The 21,284-nt window shown below is 42.5% G+C and overlaps 1 protein-coding gene across 1 annotated transcript in view; it reads left to right on the top strand.

Moving 5' to 3' along the window:
• Positions 1 to 21,284, top strand: part of NALCN (sodium leak channel, non-selective) — a 549,662-nt gene that overhangs the window by 382,531 nt on the left and 145,847 nt on the right. Inside the window, exon 18 of the mRNA XM_029603307.1 lies at positions 6,332 to 6,405. Within this exon, the coding sequence (XP_029459167.1) occupies positions 6,332 to 6,405 (74 nt within the window). The remainder of the gene's footprint in view (positions 1 to 6,331; positions 6,406 to 21,284) is intronic.

Genomic DNA, 21,284 nt, shown 5'->3' with positions numbered 1-21,284 from the left:
ATCTCATCTTTGTGTGAGTTTCCTCACTCAGAAGGTCATCAAATCTTCACAAGAGAGCACTGTTCTGTTCGTATGTCTCACTCTGAATGTCAAAGTGGCCCCTAACCCCTACACTAATACCTAAACCTCACCTCTCTCTCTTTCCCTCCCAGTGGTTGTAGGTAGAATTACAACAATTGTGGCACTTACTGCAAAGTACGAAATGTTATTGCACTATGCGGTAATACCTATGCGAAGCACTAAAATAGCGCACTTTGCGATAAATAAACTATTATCATAAAACACGCCCTCTTCCTATCACATGCGATAGTTTGATTAGCTATAAGGCCCTCATACTAGGTAGGTATTTATACCTCTATAGGAGGCTCACCTAGCTACTCGAGGTGAGGCTTAGGTATTATTGTAGGGGTTAGGGGCCATTCAGAGTAAGACATACGAACAGAACAATGCACTCTTGAGAGAACATTGCACAAATCTCATCTTTGGGTGAGTTTCCTCACTCCGAAGGTCATCAAATCTTCACAAGAGTTTACTGTTCTGTTCGTACATCTCACTCTGCATGTCAAAGTGGCCCCAACCCCAACCCCTACACTAATACCTAAACCTCAAGTCAGGTAACTAGGTGGGCCTCCTATAGAGGTATAAATTCCTAAGTACTATGAGGGCCTTATAGCTAGTCTCTCTCTCTCTCTCTCTCTCTCACTCAAAAGACTAAAAACGCTATGTGCGAAAACATCACAAAGTGCGATAAAGCCATGTCACATGCAAATAAAAAAAGGTATAGTTATTTGCCGCATTAAAACTGTGTGATATGGCTTCGCAAATTGCAAAGCAAGCCCACTTGGCCAGAAATCTTGCCCCAAACCACCCCCTTTTCTAAATTAGCATCGCACAATGCGTTAAGGCATTTTTCGCATGCGAAAAGCCCATAACGCAGTTTGGAAAATAACCCCCTAAGTTAGCCAGATAGCTTCAGGCCTATCTCAGAGAGCTCTAAAATTATCCGGCCTTGTGTAGCTGGATAACTTAAGACTTAATCAGCTAGAATCCAAATAAAAGTTAACAGGCACAATGTTTTTAAAAAAGGTGTGCTGTGGGCCACTGGCCTGATAACCACTCATCTAATATTTCATAACTGGCTCTGCCAGACCAAGCAACCCCTTCCCCAAACATCTCCGAACAATTACAAAAAAATGTAGCAAGGAAAGCAAATGTAGCAAGGAAAGCAAAAGGAGGCATTAAGTACATGCATTGGAGATCAAAATTTCCGCGTGTAAGATGTAGCGGAAGTATGAAGCATTAAAGTCTATGCAGGACATTGCCAGCAGTCAAGGAACTCAAGCAGTTTGATGGTCATTGTATGAACGGCAGCACTGAAGCATAATTGAAGAGATATAAGTCACATATTTTGGTGATGCCTAACGGGAAGATTGAAGACAGCGGGTTATAAGCACAAATACAGATGAACAAATTGAGTGTCAATCCAAGCAAGTTGGAATTTCAAGGAAGACTAGTGTTACATCTACTAAATTGGCAGAATATCATGCATATAATGTTTCAATAGAAATATTAGAAATTCATCTATTTCAAATTCCCCTGATGAAGCCGTAAGGTGAAACGTGGACCCGGGTTGGGATTAATAGAAAGATCAAGAATTCAACAGGAGGATCATAGGATTGATTCTTAATGATTGAAGTATTGATAAAAATTATTGAAATTAATATTGTGTGATTTCTGCTTTGAGGCATCGATTTAAACATCAAGGTATTCGTGTTTAAAAAAACTTGTTGCATTGTAACATCGAGCATTCATTGTTTCTTGCAAAGGAAAGTAATTTATGTTGAAAAATTATCAAGGATTGTATGATTTTGAAATTATGTTTTGAATGGAACTTGTGTGATTGAGTAAGTATGAGTGGGTATGGTTTTAATAAGATATGATAAATTAAAATGGAAATTAATAATTTAGAAATTATGAATGGTTAATGTATTGGGAATATTGGGTTTTGATACATTTTTGTATAAATATAAAAAAATAAAAAAGATTGATTTGGAATCAATAGTCTGTGCTTTTATTCCTCTGCACAGGGAGTGTTTTTTGTTAACATTTAACAGGCACACAGTGAAGTGATATATTGCCTAGATTTTGGGTTGCCACATAACCAGCTATATGCTTTTGAAGGTTGTCCAGGTACACCAGGCAAGACCACCTTAAAATCAAAGTGGTTATATTCAGGCCTAGCCTGTTATGATTTTAAGTTGGCCAGCCTCATGTAGCTGGATAACATTCGGCAAGTATGTTCAGCCCCTTGGGACAAGTTATCCAGCTATCTTTAGCTGGATACCTTGTCTCCTCGCTGGCTTACTGAATATGCCCCATCCTACTCCCCTTAATTTTACTGATAGCCAAAAGATATGTCTCGTTCATCCATCTAATTCAATATGCACTTCTAATTCTGATCGGTACTTTCCTGGCTTTGATCAAATTCATCAACTTTTCATACTAAAATTCAACAACGTTTCATGATATATAACACCTTAAATGCTGCCATCCATGTATGGCTACAAGAGACGGTGTTCTGTAATAACACTTAATACATTTACTACTGTGGGAGGCAATTGTGAAATTTGCTTCATGTTCTCACTTGCAATCTTGTTACATTTTGTCTGATACTTTATAAATTAAAATGCTGGAATTAGAAAAAAAAAACGGGATCTGTTATCCTGTATGCGCATATTTTAACAGAAAATTGCAGTGCAGAAAGAATCTGAATTTCAAAATTAATTATTTTCTAAGGTAAACATGCTCTTTACGGTGATATTGGGCTAAAATTTAGGAATGAAAGTGGTCATTAATTACCACTTAGCCAAAATAAATTGACAGTTTGCAGGTTTAAGTAGCCCAATGCATAACTTGTATATCTTTTGCTGGTGCCATCTGTCAAGAGTGAGAGTATATAACGGCACAGATCTCTGCTTGAGGAATAAATTATGTTTAAATGCTTGCTCTTACTGTATGCCCTTGAAAGAAGAGCATCCCTTCCGTCAAAACAATTTCCATGAAGTGGTTTATGTTGCAGCTCTGAAGAACTTGCAGACGTCTGTAGGAACACAGACTGAAAAAATGAGTCTAGCTCCATCGAATACTCTGCCATAGTTGTCTTTTTTGTCATGGTTGGACACACTGAAGGACAAAGGGCACAACGTAGCATACTGCTTTTCAATCCCTAAGTTTTTTCCTACATTTTTCATTGCTTGTGTAAGTATAACCCCCTACCTCAGAAGTATCCCGCACAGATAGAGAATCTGTTGTTTTTTCAACCGCCTGAAAGCTATTGCTTTTTGACTGGGGATGGATTACAAAAAACGTGCAAAATACAAATGCAATTTTTTTCTTCACTGAGTGTTCAATGAAATTGCTAATAGAACAAGAGAGCGGCACACTTCAAAGACCAATAATAAACACTTCTGTAAAAGAATATAAATCAAAGAAAAAAGAAATACAATCCATAAAATTAAAAAGGAACAATATTACAAGTGGTAAAACAGGATTTAATAATATTATATAAAACATTTAAGTAACGTTCAAACATTAGGAATTCAAATGCAAATAAAAAATCTCGACATAATCTCGGCAACACCTTTATCAGGGGATCTCAGAATACAACATAGGGTATGGAAGTGAGAAGATGTCTGACACCATAAGTTTGGATCAAGCAGCCTCACAAGGGTAGATATCTAAAAAGATCTCCTTGGTCTTAAAGGGACTGCTACAATTAATATCTCTGGTAGAAAACAGATTTCATCTGTGGACACCCTCACAGTCTCCGCCCATGATGCCGCCTGAGCTCTGGTGGAGTGTGCCCGCAATCCATGCGGAAATGTTTTCCCCTCTTAGAATGTATGGTGATTCGATTGCCTCCTTAATCCATCTAGCAAGTGTTGGTTTGGAGGCTCCTTCTCCTTTGTGGGCTCCCTTATGCAAGACAAACAACCTGAACGTCTTCCTGAAGGAATTCGTTATTTAAGGTACCTTAGGAGAACTTGTCTGACATTCAAGCGATGTAACCTTGATTTCATCCTGCATGCCTTGCTGTCCCTATAGGCTAGCAAGGTGATTGACTAATTCAGATGGAATGCGGACATTACCTTTGGCAGGAAGGAAGGGACTGGCCTTCAGATAAGAACATAAGAAATTGCCATGCTGGGTCAGACCAAGGGTCCATCAAGCCCGGCATCCTGTTTCCAACAGAGGCCAAACCAGGCCACAAGAACCTGGCAATTACCCAAACACTAAGAAGATCCCATGCTACTGATGCAATTAATAGCAGTGGCTATTCCCTAAGTAAAATTGATTAATAGCCGTTCTCTGTTCAATACTTTGTCTATTGTTTAATGTAACGCCTTACCGGCGACAGTTTTGTTATATGGAAACCGACTTGATTTGATATGTATATCGAGAATGTCGGTATATAAAAACCCTAAATAAATAAATAAATAAATAAATAAATAAATAAATAATGGACTTCTCCTCCAAGGAGTGATGTAGGTTGTGTGCAAATTTGTTTTCATGTGAGCAACAATTTTTTTAACCCCCACAATTTTGAGTGCCAGTATTAGCCTTGTATTTCTGTATATAGCACAAATTAAAATTTTTGTGAGCGATCATGTAAAACCTGTGAGTGATGCCTCAAAATATATAAGCAATTGCTGACACGCTCAATTTAGAGGGAACTATGACTCTCACACTCTGGGCATCTACGACCCCCTATTCTTCCTCTCTCTCTTTACCACCCCCCCCCCTTTTTTTTTTTTGCTGAGAAGAGAAAAAATGCTGCTCCTCAGGCAGTTCCCTGCTGAAATGCGGTGATTCTCCTTCCTTTTTTTTTTTTTTTTATTCACTGCAAAGGGAAGATGCTCTGCCCCCGCTGGGCTATCACGAATCCTGCTACCGTGACTCAGCACTGGAGTCCGCTGCCACCAGCCTTGTCTAGGGGAGATCCAGGCCTTACATCCCCTTTGCAGCAAACTTACTCACCGGCCTGCCTCACGCCTCTGAGGAGGCGATGCCCTTACCCCACGCTGGAGAGCAATTCCGTCCTCTTCCTGACTGAAGCCGCTGGTGTCCTGGGGGGGGGGGGGGGGGGGGAGTGTAAACAGAATGAGAGGGAGAGAAAGTAGGGGGGAACAGAGTCGGGTCAGACTCGCAGTTCCCCTCCTATTTGTGTCGCTGAGCCAGGCCTCTCGGGAAACTGGAAGCGTAGCCGAGGGAGATCACCAGAGAGCCGGCTAGAGAAGGGTTCAAGCTTTCTTTTGATTTCTCTCTCTCTCTCTCACTGGGAGTGCGGCTGCTATCGAGGAAAAGCCCTCAGGCCAATCCCCAGGAGCCAATCATCCTCCAAGCCTGGGACTTGCCAGGGCTCTGGGCTTTCCCTTAGACCGAGACCGGTTGGAGGCAGAGGCCACTGAAGACTGCCGGGATTTGCCCCTCACTTATAGTGGATATGACATTACGTGAAAAGAAAGGGAGGTGGAGGACAAGGGAAATCCCTAAAATATTGACTGGTCTAGCAGGAGGATAAGGAATGGAGAATTTTTACAAAATTTCTTATTTCAATTTGTTTTAAATAAAAAGAAAAAAAAAACAATTTTCATTTTTGTTCTTTTCCTTTACAAAAAAATAGTCAGCACCATTGGAGAAAAAAAACAACACACTTTTGGGTCTCCCCTCTAATATTTCTCCCCTAGCTTCTCTTACCCTACTGAAGAATCTTTGCAGGGCAAGAATGATCCGCAATCATTCCTGCCTTATCTATATCGCAGTTAATATCAGTGCCAGCAGACCGAGGCTGCTGTCATTCATTTCTTCTCTATAAAATGTCGCTAGCCAGGACCAGATGGCAGCCTCGGTCTGCTGGCACCATTTCTAATCGCAGCATAGATAGGGCAGGAGCAACTGGGGAATCACTCCTGCCTGCATGAAGATGGAGGGGAAGCTAGAGGGGACCAGGGGAAGGTCCTGGGAGTGTTTGTTTATTTTTTCCTTATCTGATGGGGCTGACATTTTTTCTGGGTTTTTTTTTGTTGTTGTTGTTTGTTTAAATCATTTTTAAAGTTTTATTTTAAATAAATAAAAAGAAATAAAACAACAAATCAAAATGCACACTGTTATAGCAGAATTGAACATTTTCTGTATGCTCACATTATTTAAAACTAATTTATATGGTACAGAATTTACAATAACTTCCTATTAATCTGATTTGTATTTCCCAGTTTTTTAGTCAACCTATTAGTGATGTGAAAAGCTTACAGTGTATGTTTTATTTTTACAGCTTCGTAAATCTGTTTTCAGCATCAGAGCAAGAAATCTGTTAGAGAAAGAAACAGCAGTCAGTAAAATCCTCAGGTAACAAAAGTGAATTGGTTCTTTTTGGGGTTTTTTTTTAATCGTGTTGATATTCATAGATTCCTTTAATGCCAAATGTGTAGACGTAGAGAATGATCACTACCTATCTATTAAGCAGCTGGGTTTGTGTGCATCATGTTTCTTTGTTTCAGCGCCGCTCTGGCACAGCCCTTGCACCGGCAGCAAGGTGCATTTCTGATGGTAGAGAAGGGCACCACCTGCCTGCCACAGCTCGACGCCTCTCACCACTGCGTGTGCTCTGACACTTACACCTCACCCGTTCCCCACACATGGCTGTCCCAACCCATTTGCTCTGACCAGCGCCGTTGTACCACGGCTCTCACATCCTAACACTCCACCTCTCGCTGCTGGACAGCTCCACCCTGCCTCCTCTCGCATGGTGACTGCCTGCGGTTGCAGTGCTGGCTTAGTTTTAATGTTTCCCTGTCCGTTGTAGCATGCACAGGACTGAAAAGATCATCCGACCCCCCCCTGAACATTGTGGCTGAGTCTCGGCATGGCCTGACGTTGCAGCTAGTCTCGCAGCACCAGAATATTCACACACCCACACACACCCTCTCTCACTGCCTGCCAGTCGCAAACTGCCTGTTCCCACCATTCTCCTGCCACAGTCTCCGAATTGAAGCCACAAACTCCTCCCTCGGTGCACTGTTCACGTGACCCCCCGTCTGCAACCTGCCTTTCCAGCACGGGGAGCCTCACAGTCACCGTTTGCAGTCCCGCTCTGCACAGATGCTCCCATCTCAATAAAGGGGGCACCGATCAAAGCCTTGGTTTGCCCTACAACCTAACATCCAGGTGCAAGAGCTGCCATTGCCTTCTGCTACCTTCTCCAAGCAGAGGTACCATAAAATCACAGTCATCTGACAGTAGCAGCATGCATAATTTATCCTGCCTCACAGAACACCAAACAGTGCGGCGCCCATCAACAATACAAGACGCCTAGCATGACAGATACTAATGCACTGCCCCTCTAGAGCTCATTAGACTGCAGTTCTCACTTGCATTGCACTTCTCATAATTCAAGGACCAGAATAGTGGATTCCCCTGACAGTCTCATTTATGTCAATTTAGACATCTAACAGAGAAAACCAGAGATCAATATTCAAAAGCCATTTAGGTGGGTAACTCACAAGCCTCCAGCGTTTGTCATAGCAGAACAGCGCTGGAGGGGCCGGGAGCAGGTAAGAGGTTACCTCACTCCCGGCAAGGTTTCTTGGGGTCTGAAGGGGGGGCGGGGTGGAGGGGAATGAGTATTAGGAATATGGGTGGGGAGGGGGTGCCGGCAGGGGAGCCTTGGATTAAAAAATTAACCAAAAAGGGGAAGGAGGAGATCGGGATGGTCTGAAGCACATATCCCCCCCTCCCTGAAAAATATGACTATAATTGGGGGGGGGGGGGTTGTAGTGGTTGGTATGGCCCGAGCCAATTTGAAAATAATGGGGTGGGGGGGGGGGTCCCTTAAATGACATTTTATTTTTTTTAATTTTTACTGTGCTACTTAATTGGACATCTGTGAAGGAATCGGGTTAAGCAGAGAGATATCCAGCCACATGGAGCCGGATAACTTAAAACCCTAACCAGCTATGCTTGGTTAGGTTTTTAAGTTATCCGGCTCCATGTGGCCTGTGACTTCAGGAGAGCACATTCAGCAGGATATCTATCCACCGGATAACTTGTCCACTAAGCAGCCTACAGAATTTGACCCCCCGTGCACTTCAATCTATGAATTCAACGGATGCACAAATGTAGTGCTCAATAGAGATGTGAATCATGTGATCGATCGTCTTAACGATCGATTTCGGCTTGGAGGGGGAGGGAATCGGATCGTCGCAGTTTGGGTTTTTTAAATATCGGGTAAATCGAAAACCGGCACACTAAAACATCCCTAAAACCCACCCTGACCCTTTAAAATAAATCCCCCACCCTCCCGAACCCCCCCAAAATGCCTTAAATTACCTGTGGTCCAGAGGAAGGGTCCCGGTGTGATCTTTTACTCTCGGACCTCCGTGCGTTGTAGAAATGGCGCCGGCGCTACCTTTGCCCTGTCATATGACAGGGCAAAGGTAGCGCTGGTGCCATTTTGTTTTTTTGTCCCCCGACGGCAGGAGCATAGGAGATCGCTCCCGGACCCCCGCTGGACCCCCAGGGACTTTTGGCCAGCTTGGGGGGCCTCCTGACCCCCACAAGACTTGCCAAAAGTCCAGCGGGGGGTCCGGAAAGACCTCCTGCAGTCGAATTGTGTTGCCGTACGGCCGGCGCCATTTTGCTCTACAAGCACGGGAGGTCCGAGAGTAAAAGATCACACCGGGACCCTTCCTCTGGACCCCAGGTAATTTAAGGCATTTTGGGGGGGTTCGGGAGGGTGGGGGATTTATTTTAAAGGGTCGGGGTGGGTTTTAGGGTTGTTTTAGTGTGCCGGTTTTCCCGCCCTCCCCCTTCCCCTCCCCCTTCCCCCGATTTACGATTTTTTGACGATAAATCGGGGGAATTGTTATTGTATCGCGGCTCTAACGATTTTTGACGATTTAAAATATATCGGACGATATTTTAAATCGTCAAAAAACGATTCACATCCCTAGTACTCAATAGCACATCTGCAGCATCTGTGATAGGACATGCACATATTCACTTTCTGATGTGTATCCAGGGATGGTAACTGCTTATTGCATGCCCTAGCCCTTCTCATATCTGGGGATAAACACAGCTATGTAACTCTGAGGGAAAAAGGCTTCCCTTCCTTATGGGCATATGAATATTGAATAAGGTAAGGAAGGTTGAATAAACCGATGGTGCCTATTATGATAGCTGCCATTTTTTATTCAGTTTATGTATGAAGAAGGATTTATGTTGATATTTCACTGTTTCTATCATTTGCATTATACACCGCTGTATTGTACTCAAATATAATACTTACATTTTTAACCTGATACAATATGGTAGTCAAATCATTTTGATGGAAGGCCAAGGGAATTTCAGAAGTGGGAAATTCCCTGTTTCTGATGTTACGATTCTCAAACATCCAGTGATCGATTTTAATTAAACATTTGGGTGCCAGACAAACAGCAGGTGTCGTAATTGGGTGGGCCACAGGGGCAACAGCTCCTCCCTGCTCCTCCAACCTGAGCGAAGACTTTGATCATCTCCTTCTGTGCGGCTTGCTCATGGCAGAAGCTTACGTCTTAAATGCGAATTTCCACCGTTAGCAAGTTTAAGCAGCATCAGCAGCACACGTGGGCCCTCTTTGCCAGGCACCTGCTGCATGATCTGGGTCCTGCTAGCACCGCGGGCCTGTGCTACCACCAGGGACCTGCTCTGCCTTGCTGTCGCCACTGCTGCTGCCCACCACTGTGCTCTTCCTTGCCTGAACTTCCCGCGTCCTTTTGTTGCCGCCGTCTCCTGGACCTGTGCTTCTGCTGGACAAGCTGACTTGCCTCCACTCCTGGATCACTGCTCCTGCCCTCATTTATTTATTTATTTATTTATTTATTTAGCAAGCATGAGGTGTTGTGCCTGGAAGAGCAGGAGGAGAGCGTGATGGGGAGGAATAGGAGAAGGGAGAAAAAAAGCTGGTGTGAAAGCAAGGCTAGTAAAAGGGAGGGTGAGGAAGAGGAGGAGGGAGGCTGAAGGGAGAGGAGAGTGCTGGGGGAAGGGGCTGGGCACAGGAAGAAAAAATAAGAGAGGCTTACTTGGTCACCGCATTTGGGGGGGGGGGGCGGGTATTACACTGGGGCTTCTCTCTCTTTCTGTCTGCCCCTTCTCCCTGCCCCTAATTTTCTCCTCTTTCTTTCTGCCCCTTCTCCCTGCCTCCAACCCTCTCTTCTCCCTCCTCTTTTTTACTCCACTGATACTCTCACAAGTAGGTGGATGAAGGCTCAGAGGCCCCAAGATAAAGTTGAAATTGCTAAGCCTTCATTGTTTCTCTTCTGGGATGGATAGGGCCATCGAACGTTTGTTCTTGGAGTCTCTCTTTCTGCCCCCTGCCCTTTCTGCCTCTCTCTCCTCACCCAATCCTTGTTCTCTTCCTCTGTCCCATTCCCTCCTCCTCCTCCTTCTCCTGTTCCTCCTTTCTCCTTCCCCCGTCTCTGCCCCCCAACAACAAAGGCTCGGTGGCCCCAGTACAATACTGAATCATGTTGGGGCGGGAGTGGGGTATGATGGTGGAGTCACCGAGCCTTTGTTATTTTGGCATTCTCAAAAGTCCAGAAAACAAAAAGAGGGGGCTCAAATGCCTGAAAGGCTGCCTCTGGTATCATATATTGTGGAAACCGTCAAACAAACGGCTTGTCTTCCACTGTGGTGTAATCATCTACCTTCTCCAGAGTAAAAGCTATGAAAAACACTTTTTTGGTCATTTTTCTTCTGCACTTAAAATTACTTTAAAACAGTCTCTCTTATTCGATGCCCACTAACAAATATGCCCAGAGCGGCCACTGTTTCAGGAGCCTTTTTCTAGAGAAAGTTAGTGATGGCATTTCTTGCTTTCAAACAGTGGAGTGCCTCAGGGATCTGTACTTGGACCAGTGCTTTTCAATATATTTATAAATTATTTGATGAGTGAGGTGATCAAATTTGCAGATGACACAAAATTATTCAGAGCAGTTAAATCACAAGTGGTTAATTGCAGGAGGATCTTGCGAGACTGGAAGATTAGGTTTCATATTAGGAGCCTACCACCCAGGAAAAAGATCTAGGCATGCTTTCTAGTTATTTTAACCTGGGGAACATTTTTATTGACTGAGCATAGGTGACACGGGGGTTGGTATAGGCGTAGAGAAGTTCACAGCCAAACTGCAGAGGGATTGTGAATTAAATTGAAAATTGTCATTAAAAGTTTATTGTGGATACGTTGAGTTGGGAGCCAGTGGAGCTCGAGGAGGATTGAGGTAATGTGTTCTCCAGTTTTAGTATTTGTGAGAAGGCGAGCTGCAGCATTTTGTATTAGTTGTAGTGGACAAATCGTTAAGTCGAGAAGACCTAAATATAGGGCGTTGCAATTGTCTAATCCAGATAGTATAAGAGCATGGAGCAGAGTTCTGAAATAACAGGGATATAACAACAGTTTTAGTCTTTTTAGAAGATTGATTTTGTAAAAGGATGTTTTTACAACTTTAGAAATATTAGCAGACGTAGATAAATTGGAGTCAAGAATGACTCCTAGATTACGAGCTTGATTGGTAATAGGAATTGCATGATTAGCAAATGTGAGGTATGGTGGTGGGCATCAGGTAGAACGGGGTATGGTAGATAAGTATACAATTTCGTTTTTTGCGGCATTTAGTTTCAGACGGTTTTGTGACAATGCACTGAGCAGAGGCCTCCCCGGTAGCAGGGATAGGATGGGGAATGAAAGAATAACCCTCATTTTGCATTTTCAAAATGATACAGGTTTTTTTTAGGGGGAAAGGTATCCACAGAAAAAGAAGTGCTAATCTCTGCAGATACTTTTTCCTATGCAATTTTCAAAGGGAATGTGTGCACATAACTTTACCTTTGAGACCTGATGCAGAAACCATGGTTGAAAAGTACCCATTGCGTCAAAAGTGCCTGGTCTTAAAAACTCACTGCATAATAACTGTAAATGATGTTAACATACTAAATCAATACTCTTATTGTGAGAGCACTAACAAATATTAATCTGGGATTAAAATGAAAGTGATGAAAAAAAAAACATATGTGTGCTACTCATATGGTTATATATTTGACATACTGAAAAGAAAATGTGAGGCAATACCGTCCAAAGATCTAGGACAGTGATAAAAATATACCAATAAGAGTCAAACTGTCATGGGGAAGGTATGTGTATATATTTTGTTTAAGGGAAAAGTTGGGTGAAAAATAATTGATGCATTGTATTATGGGGTCTGATATTTAGTGTCCCTTAGCCGGATAAGTAGGGACCTATCCAGCTTAAGTGGTGGCGTTTCAGTACTCGGCTGTATTCAGTGGTCACTATTTATCCATCTAAATACGTATCTAAGTGGTAGACGGGATAGTGGCGTTTCAGGGGGGGGAACTACTTATCCAGCTTATTTAGGACCTGATTCATCAAGGTATTTTCTCTTAGACCAAGAATGGGAGAAGATCCTTAGTAAATCAGGCAGCTGGATATATGGTAATATTCAGACATACCTGGTTAATACTAGATTAATTTGCTATAAATCTCACAAGAATAACACCCATGGTATCTTCACCTCACATGCTGAGAAGTGCCCAGACAGGCCTTTATTGGCGAGAGAGTGAGACTCTTTATAAGGCTCTCATATAAGTAAACGATTTATTCCACTGTAGGAGGGGCAACTAGTAACTCCACTTAGCTTGATGCACTCTCTACCTGGCTGTTATCAAGCCAGGTCGAGAGTTCAATGTACAAATCTCATCTTCGTGCACCTGTCATCACTCCAAATCACATAAGATCTTCACTGATGCTTACAGTGCTGTTTGTACCTCGAAATGTTATGCATCGAAATGTCAAAACCGGCATATTCAGACATAACAGGTTAGAATTTCGCTGGATAAATGGGGTCATTCCGGGAGGGAGTGGCATTAGCTGGAATGCCGATAATCAGCATTAGCTGATAACTTCCCTGGCTAGCTCTGGTCGAGTCACAGACTGTCCTAAAGATAACCAGATAAACTTTTCCGGCTATTTTCTAAATAGCCAGGTATATTCAGTGTTGTAGCAGCACTGCTGAATAATATACCCTGCTAGTTAGCCTGATAAATTTATCCAGCTAACTAGCCAAGCCACACAGCGGCTGAAAAAATGGACCCCCTATGGATTTTTTTGTGTTGATGAATAAAAAAAGCTGCATTATAAGAAAAGACTCAAATTTTTTTTAAAGGGAACTTTTTAAGATCTACCTATACTATTTTAAAATATTCCTTGAAACTGAATCCATGGCCATGGATGTGTTACGTCGTGCGCATGCGTGTTATAAAATCCGATGGCTGCGAGCACGTGTGCCAGATTTTTAAAATCCACGCATGCACGGGGTGGCCTGCGACTTGCGTGTTCAGGGGGGGGGAGGGAATGTTCAAATTATGCCCAGCTTCCCTGCCCAGACCCTGCCTCCCTGCCCGGCACTTCGGCACGTAACGGGGGGTTACCCGCGTGGCCAGGCCTTTCCAAAAATGCGCGCAGCGTGCGCAAGGCCCAGCCACACGCCCAGCTCCCGTTATTTTAAAATCGGACCGTATGTCTCTTGAAACAGGCTGTTGTATTTTTTTGAGAAGTTTCCTTGAAGAAACCTTTTCAGCACTTGAAATGCAGTGGATGTTCATTCCTCTGAGCTGGTATCCTTTCCAGACAGACATTTTCTGAGTAATCATCTTGGAATACAGCCACTGTGTATTTTGGCTCTTCAACAAATTCAATATTCAGCTAAGTACGTTTGAGTTATAAGCATATTTTTTCTTTAGCAAGGACATAGTGGAAAAAGATAGTTGTTTTGGTATATAATTAATATCTATAATTTAGCATGACCTCCAGTTTGTGTAAGGATGTCTTGCTACTATTATGAATTACATCTTTTTCACTTTTGCTTTACAACTATTTTTTTTTCAAAGGAATATTCTAATGGATAAATGTGGATCTTAAAAGGTTCCTTTAAATATTTTAACTAGAGGGCGCTTTATTTTGTATACTGTATATATTTTTAAGCAGTGTTTCCCAACCATTTCCTGAAGGCACAGGGTTTTCCATTTGGGTTTTCAGGATTGCTACAATGAATATGCATCAAATAGATTTGCATGCCTGGAATCTTGAATGTATGCAAATGTATTTGATGCATATTCATTATGGATATCCTGACAACCCAGTTGGTTAGTTGTGCCTCCAGGAAAGATTTGGGAAACGCTGATATATAATATATTTTAGGGGTGGCTAACTCCAGTCCTCAAAAGCCACAAACAGGTCTGGATTTTACAATGAATATACATGAAATAGATTTACATGTACTGCCTCCTTAGTATGCAAATCTATCTCATGCATATTCATTGTGGATATCTTCAAAATAAGACCTGTTTGTAGCTTTTGGGGACTGGAGTTGGCCACCCTTAGTATATTTGGTTGAACTTGACATTTGTATTTCAAATAGGGATAGAGTGAATCCCTTTTTTTTTAAAAAGAAGTACAGAAAAGCAGACAAAAATGCTTTTCTGTACTTTTCTTAAGTAAAAAAAAATAAAAAATAACTGCATCCGTTTTCATTACTGGCAGTCGGCCGGTTATGAATACAGACGCTGTGTTTACCGGCGTTGGTCTTCATAACCGGCAGCCGCGGCGGGATCACGTTAGCACGGAGGCGCTAAGGTCATGCAAGTGACCCTAGCGCCTCCTTGTTAGCGCAACCTCCTAATTTGGGTTTTGCATGGCGCCCCCTTGCGGGCGCCATGCATTCACTAGGAAAGCGGGCGCTGACTTTTCAGCGCCCGCTTTCCGCGCTTTTTATTGCGTCGGCCCCTATAGTAGTGAAATGGTCCTGTAAAAAGTAAATTGTATAGCGCGTGTAATAGGTAAACAATTGGTTGATTGATTGAATACAACATTGAGTAGAATGAGAAAGCAACAGAAATTAACAGTAGCAAAAATGAAAAGCAGAGAATTCTCTAGTAGTCTTGTGATTACATTTGTTTTACAGTAACAGTATAGGTGAATCATACATAATTGCTCATTTTTGCTCTTTCATTGATGCTTTCTTTGGAAAATCATATTCACAGGAAATAATTCAGACCAGGGGGCCAATGTACTAAAGTGAAAAAATGAAGACGTCATGTTTTCTGCAATTGAATGCTCTATTTGCAGAATTTGCAAAGCTTTTTGACTTCTCAAATGGCAGCATTTCACATGTGACTTTATATGTAAAATTTAATTTACAGTGTTATCAAAAGTCTACATCCTGGCTTATATGCTTTCAAATAAGGAGGAATTTTTACATTCAACACACCATACACCACATGATATATGTATCTCAAGAACAAAACTGAAATCCAACAATTGGATTAGTCTCCACTCCTCTTGGATAGGTCTCTACCCACCATAGTCAATACTTACTGGAAGCATTTTGGCAGCAATTAGCGATGTTAGTCAGTTGGGATAGATCTCTACCAATGTTGCATACCTAGACCTCAATATTAGACCATTCTTTATAAAACTGTTCGAGCTCTGTAAGGTTCCTTGGATAGCACTGATAGACATCATTCTTTAGGTCATACCACAGGTTTTCAATTGATCAAGGTAGGGATTCTGACTAGGCCACGCCAATACATTTATCTTTTTGTTCCTCCTTAGCAACTCAATGAGTTTTGGCTGTAAGATATGCTGAAAGGTCAACTTCCATCCCGGTTTCAGCTTTCTTGAAGAGGGCAGCAGGTTTTCCTCAAGGACTATTCTATACATTTTGTTCATTAATTGTCCCTTCTATCCTGATACATGCACGCATCTCTGCCAATGAGAAACATCCCTATAACATGATGTCAGCAGCACCATGCTTTACACAGTAAAGAGGGTGATCTCTCGATGATGCACTGTATTTGGTTTCTGCCAAACATAATTCTTTGCATTCATGACAAAAAATTGTTTGTTTTTTTTAAGACCTCAAAACTTTTGCCAACTGGCCACGGTATCCCCTGAATGATCCTTAGCTCACCTTTAGTCCCATTTGAAGTGAAGAATCTTGAGTAGCAGTTTTCTTCTTGCCACTCCTACCATATAGGCCAGATTTGACATATAAGACAGAATTCCTCCTGATCACTCAAGATGGCACCCTTCCATTGAATAGCTCTCACCTTCCATTGAATAGCTCTCACCTTACACCGTTCCCAGTTCTCTCCCCACGGGTCAGAAACCTTGGGGTGGTCATGGATAACCATCTGAGCTTTTCTGATTTCATCAACACTATGGTTAAAGAGTGCTACTACAAACTCCAAGTTCTAAAAAGTCTTTGACCCCTCCTTCATTTTCACGATTTCAGGTCAGTGTTACAATCCATCATCTTCTCGAAAATGGACTACTGTAATTCACTGCTTCACAGTCTCCCAGTCTACACCCTAAAGCCTCTTCAACTGTTACAGAATGCTACAGCAAGGTGTCTCACTAAATCCAACAAAAGAGATCATATAACACCAATTCTAAAGAAGCTCCACTCGCTCACAGTCAAATCTCGAATCCTGTTTAAACTTCTATCAATCACCCACAAAGCCATATTCAACAACACTCCACTGGACCTCAGAATCCCTCTTCAGCTTCACACCTCTTCCCGACCGCTAAGATTAGCACAAAGAGGAACTCTACATGCACCTCCCATGAAAACATCTTTAAGTAAAAGAGCTCTATCCACAGCAGGCCCCAAACAGTGGAATCTGCTTCCTCCGGAGCTAAGGCTGATACATTGCCCCAACACGTTCAAAAAAAGACAAGACATGGCTATTCAGTCAAGCATTCCCTTAACTTACTTAGTCTTCCACAGCTCCCATAGACTGTTTTCATACTGTTGACGTCCAGAACCTATGCTCATGTTTTTACTCATCAATAAGAAATTTCCCCCTCCTCCCCCCCCTCCACGAACAACCTTCCTTCCCCCTCCCCCCCATTAGCAAACCTCCCTCTCCATGCGCTAGTTTCGCTCTAATAGTGCATACTGCTACTGTTCCTAGTTAGGTTATGTTATATTATCCAAGTTGTTCACTCCCTTGTTCATTGTAAGACATATGTTGTCATTGTTTTCTACTTGTTATAATGTAAACCAGAGTGATAAGTAATTCTGTTACCTGAACTTCGGTATAAAAAAAGTTATAAATAAATAAATAAATTTGTGGAGTAATTGGGATATTGTTGTCACTTACATACTTTGTAGGGATGTGAATCATTTTTTGACGATTTAAAAAATCGTCCGATATATTTTAAATCGTCAAAAATCGTTAGAGGCACGATACAATAGGAATTCCCCCGATTTATCGTCAAAAATCGTAAATCGGGGGAGGGGGAGGGGAAGGGGGAGGGCGGGAAAACCGGCACACTAAAACAACCCTAAAACCCACCCCGACCCTTTAAAATAAATCCCCCACCCTCCCGACCCCCCCCCAAAATGTTTTAAATTACCTGGGGTCCAGTGGGGGGGTCCCGGTGTGATCTTCCACTCTCGGGCCACGGCTGCGTTAATAGAAATGGCGCCAGCGCTACCTTTGCCCTGTCATATGACAGGGCAAAGGTAGCGCCGGCGCCATTTTGGTTCCTGTCCCCCGACGTCACGAGCACAGGAGATCGCTCCCGGACCCCCGCTGGACCCCCAGGGACTTTTGGCCAGCTTGGGGGGGCCTCCTGACCCCCACAAGACTTGCCAAAAGTCCAGCGGGGGTCTGGGAGCAACCTCCTGCACTCGGGCCGTATTGCAAAATGGCGCCGGCCATATGGCCTTATTGCCGTATTGCAAAATGGCGCCGGCCGTATGGCCGGCGCCATTTTGCAATACAGCAATATGACCCGCGTGCAGGAGGTCGCTCCTGGACCCCCGCTGGACTTTTGGCAAGTCTTGTGGGGGTCAGGAGGCCCCCCCAAGCTGGCCAAAAGTCCCTGGGGGTCCAGCGGGGGTCCGGGAGCGATCTCCTGCGCTCGTGACGTCAAGTTTTTGGATTAAATTGAACAGTGCATTTCTTTATTGATAATTGCCTTTTCTGTTTTTAGTGTCACAAAATGGTTAATTTGTTTAAGATCTTTGAATTCAATAATTATATGTGACTTTGGAGAATGAACCTAGTAGTGAAATCTTAACAGTGAAAGCAACATAACACATTTATAATATAAATGTGCACTCATAATTCAATCCAAATGTAATATCTAATGTCAAAATTATTGTAACAAATTTGCAATTACAATGTGTTACTATTTCTGCAGTAAAATACATTTATGGGACCAGGTTGATTGCTTGAACCATTACAGTGCTTAGGACAAAGTTGTGTAATTATATATGTGTTTATTTGCAGTGTTTATTATAACAACCTGTATTTGTATTGCTACAAAATAGCTTTTGTGTTCTTGACTGCTTTGCGCTATATAGTTTGTATTCCTTTGGCTACAGAACTGGTTATAATCACTAACTTCCAATACTTGGTTCTCTTTATACTAGCCCATTAAAATACCTTGATTAGACTCTGCATGATTTTTGGATGAGTTAGCAAAGACATAAATTCAAATGTACTATTGACATTGAGAATGTTCGATTTTGCATCCTATGTTCCTTCCCTTCCCTTCCACAATCCCAGTGCACCAGCCCCTCTGCTCAATTGTGTATTCATCAGAAAAACAAGAAGTCGCAAATCTCTGCCATGGCAGAAAGATTGTCCTGCATATTCATTACTGTAGAGAATGTTTTGTTCCTAAGAGGTGGAAAAAAGCAGTAGACGGCATCTACTATGCTTGGTGGCACAGGATTGAGTCATTCTCTAAAAAGAACTGTTTACTGAAGCTCCAAGGTTAAGTCATTCTTGAAGAGAATGATTTAATGGGATTGTAAATACTGAGTCCTGCCCACAAGTTCCAGTGGTCACCCCTGAGTCAAATCTGAAGAGATCAGTTTTCTAAGACACTAAAAGTCATACACTGTTTGTCAAGGAGTGGTCCATGATTTAATCCTCTGCTTACTTTTAAGCTTTGTCTATTTTTAAGCTGTGAAGAGGTTTAATTTTTGTATTAAAATAGTTATTTTATATTTGTACTTAATTGATGCCTTTTGATAGGCTGATATTCAATCTACAAACATTTAGAAGTGTAAGAGAAAAACTATATACTAGACCAATAAGTGTGCAAGTGAACCAAGAGAACATAATAATAGTAAATGATGGCAGATTAAAGACCAACTGGCCTGTCATTTTCCATCACCTTGAATAGATAAGCATACATAAAACAATACCTTATAATTATTTATAATAATTTATTAAACTTGATGTGCCACTTGCAAAAACAAATTCCAAGTGGTTTACAAATAAAGTACATTAATTAATCAGCCTTAAAAATGATATAAAACAAAATAAACACATCAACCAGCAACGTACAATATCAATAACATTTAATATTATCAAACCCCACAATAAAATTGTATACACATCAAAGAAAGTCATGCATTCAAAACAGAACTGAGACCAAAATTAGGACTCAACTAAGATCTTGACTCTGCCCTCCCAGATATCATATGCCTGCTTTGCAAAATTTAAAGTGTTTTTCATGGATGTCAAGAGGCACACGTCCACAAAAATGGAGCTTGATAAGAAAAGGAGGAATCTCTAGTATGATGTGACTTACACTAACTACTGTAGTACTTTGTTATTAATTTGGCAAAGTCTCATTATCTGCAGTGTCCTTAGTGTGAGATTTAATATTCACGGTTTCTGCTTGCCCTTTGCCTTGTGGCTGGTCCTCTGCCCTCTGGCCTTTGTCTTTGGCACCACTGATTTCAGTGAGTACTCCAGTTTATATTAATATCTAGTGGTGGGTGCACACAGCCACATGCTGCACAGTGCCAGTTTTCATTTCTAAATTATAAATGTAAGTGCATCATTCCTTCTACGTATACAAGATAGTGTAGCAGTGCTTCATTTGTAGCACTGGGCAAGCAGGCAATAAGCAGTGAATATTACATTTTCTTGGTGTATGATTTGCTGTCATTGATTACTGGCGGGAATTAGGGGTGTGCATTCGTTTTGAACGCATATGTAAAACGCAACTTATATTTTTAAAAGAGAAAAAAAAGGTTTGAGGAGAAATGCATCGCGAGTTCCAACGTATTCAACATAGCTATGTTGAATACGTTGAACCTAAATAAACACTTAAACCCCCCACCCTCCTGACCCCCCCAAGACTTACCAAAACTCCCTGGTGGTCCAGCGGGGAGTCAGGGGGGGGATTAAGGAGGGTGAGCGGTTTAAATTTTTATTTAGGGAACCGGTGAACATATGGACAGACCCTCAACTTATGTAATTCTCCATATGTCCATATTGAACGAAATCGACCCTCAACTTCAACTTATCAACGAAAATGTTTTGTCTGCACATCCCTAGCGGGAATATCACACTATTTTTCCTATGTGCAGTATGCATTTGTCCTCCGTCGTGTGGTCTGGTGAGAGAGAGAGAAAGACTAGAATAGGGAGTGACTGGAGAGAGAGAGAGAGAGAGAGACTGTATTGGGGTGACAGGTAAGTGAGGGTGGGACGTGTTGGGGGGTGTGATTAGTGAGGGAGTGAGAGACTGATATGAGGGGTGACTGGTGAGAGTGAGAGAGACTGGTGTGAGGGGGTCACTGCTGATAGAAAGAGACTGGAGGTGGGGTGACTGATGAGAGGGACTAGTGCAGGGAGTGACTGATGAGAGAGTGGCAGACTAAAGTGAAGAGTTCTGGTGAGAGTGAGAAAAACTTGTTGGGAGGTGGCTGGTGAGAGAGAAAGACTGGAGTGGGGCTAACTGGAGAGGGACGGGAGAAAGGCACTGGTGTGGGGGATGATGGTGAGAGAGTGAGAGTGGTGTGAGGGTTAACTGATGAGAATGAGAGAAACTAGTTGGGGGATGACTGGTGAGGGAGAAGAACTGGTGTGGGGGTGACTGGTGAGAAAGTGAGTGACTCCTTGGGGGTGACTGGTGTGAGGAGTGACTGGTGAGGAGAGACACTGGTTGGGGGATGGCTGGTAAAAGAGAGGGATTGTTGTGGGGTGACTGGTGAGATAGAGTGATGTGCGAAGTGACTAGTGAGAGATTGGTGTGAAGAGTGACTGGTGAGAGACTGGAGTGGGGGGTGACTGGTAAAGAGAGGGGCTGGTGTGTAGGGTGACAGGTGTGTTGGGGGACTGGTGAGAGAGAAACTGGAATGT

The sequence above is a fragment of the Rhinatrema bivittatum genome, chromosome 5 (assembly GCF_901001135.1).
Source record: "Rhinatrema bivittatum chromosome 5, aRhiBiv1.1, whole genome shotgun sequence".
NCBI lineage: Eukaryota > Metazoa > Chordata > Amphibia > Gymnophiona > Rhinatrematidae > Rhinatrema > Rhinatrema bivittatum.
This window is presented reverse-complemented; position numbering and strand designations above follow the sequence as displayed.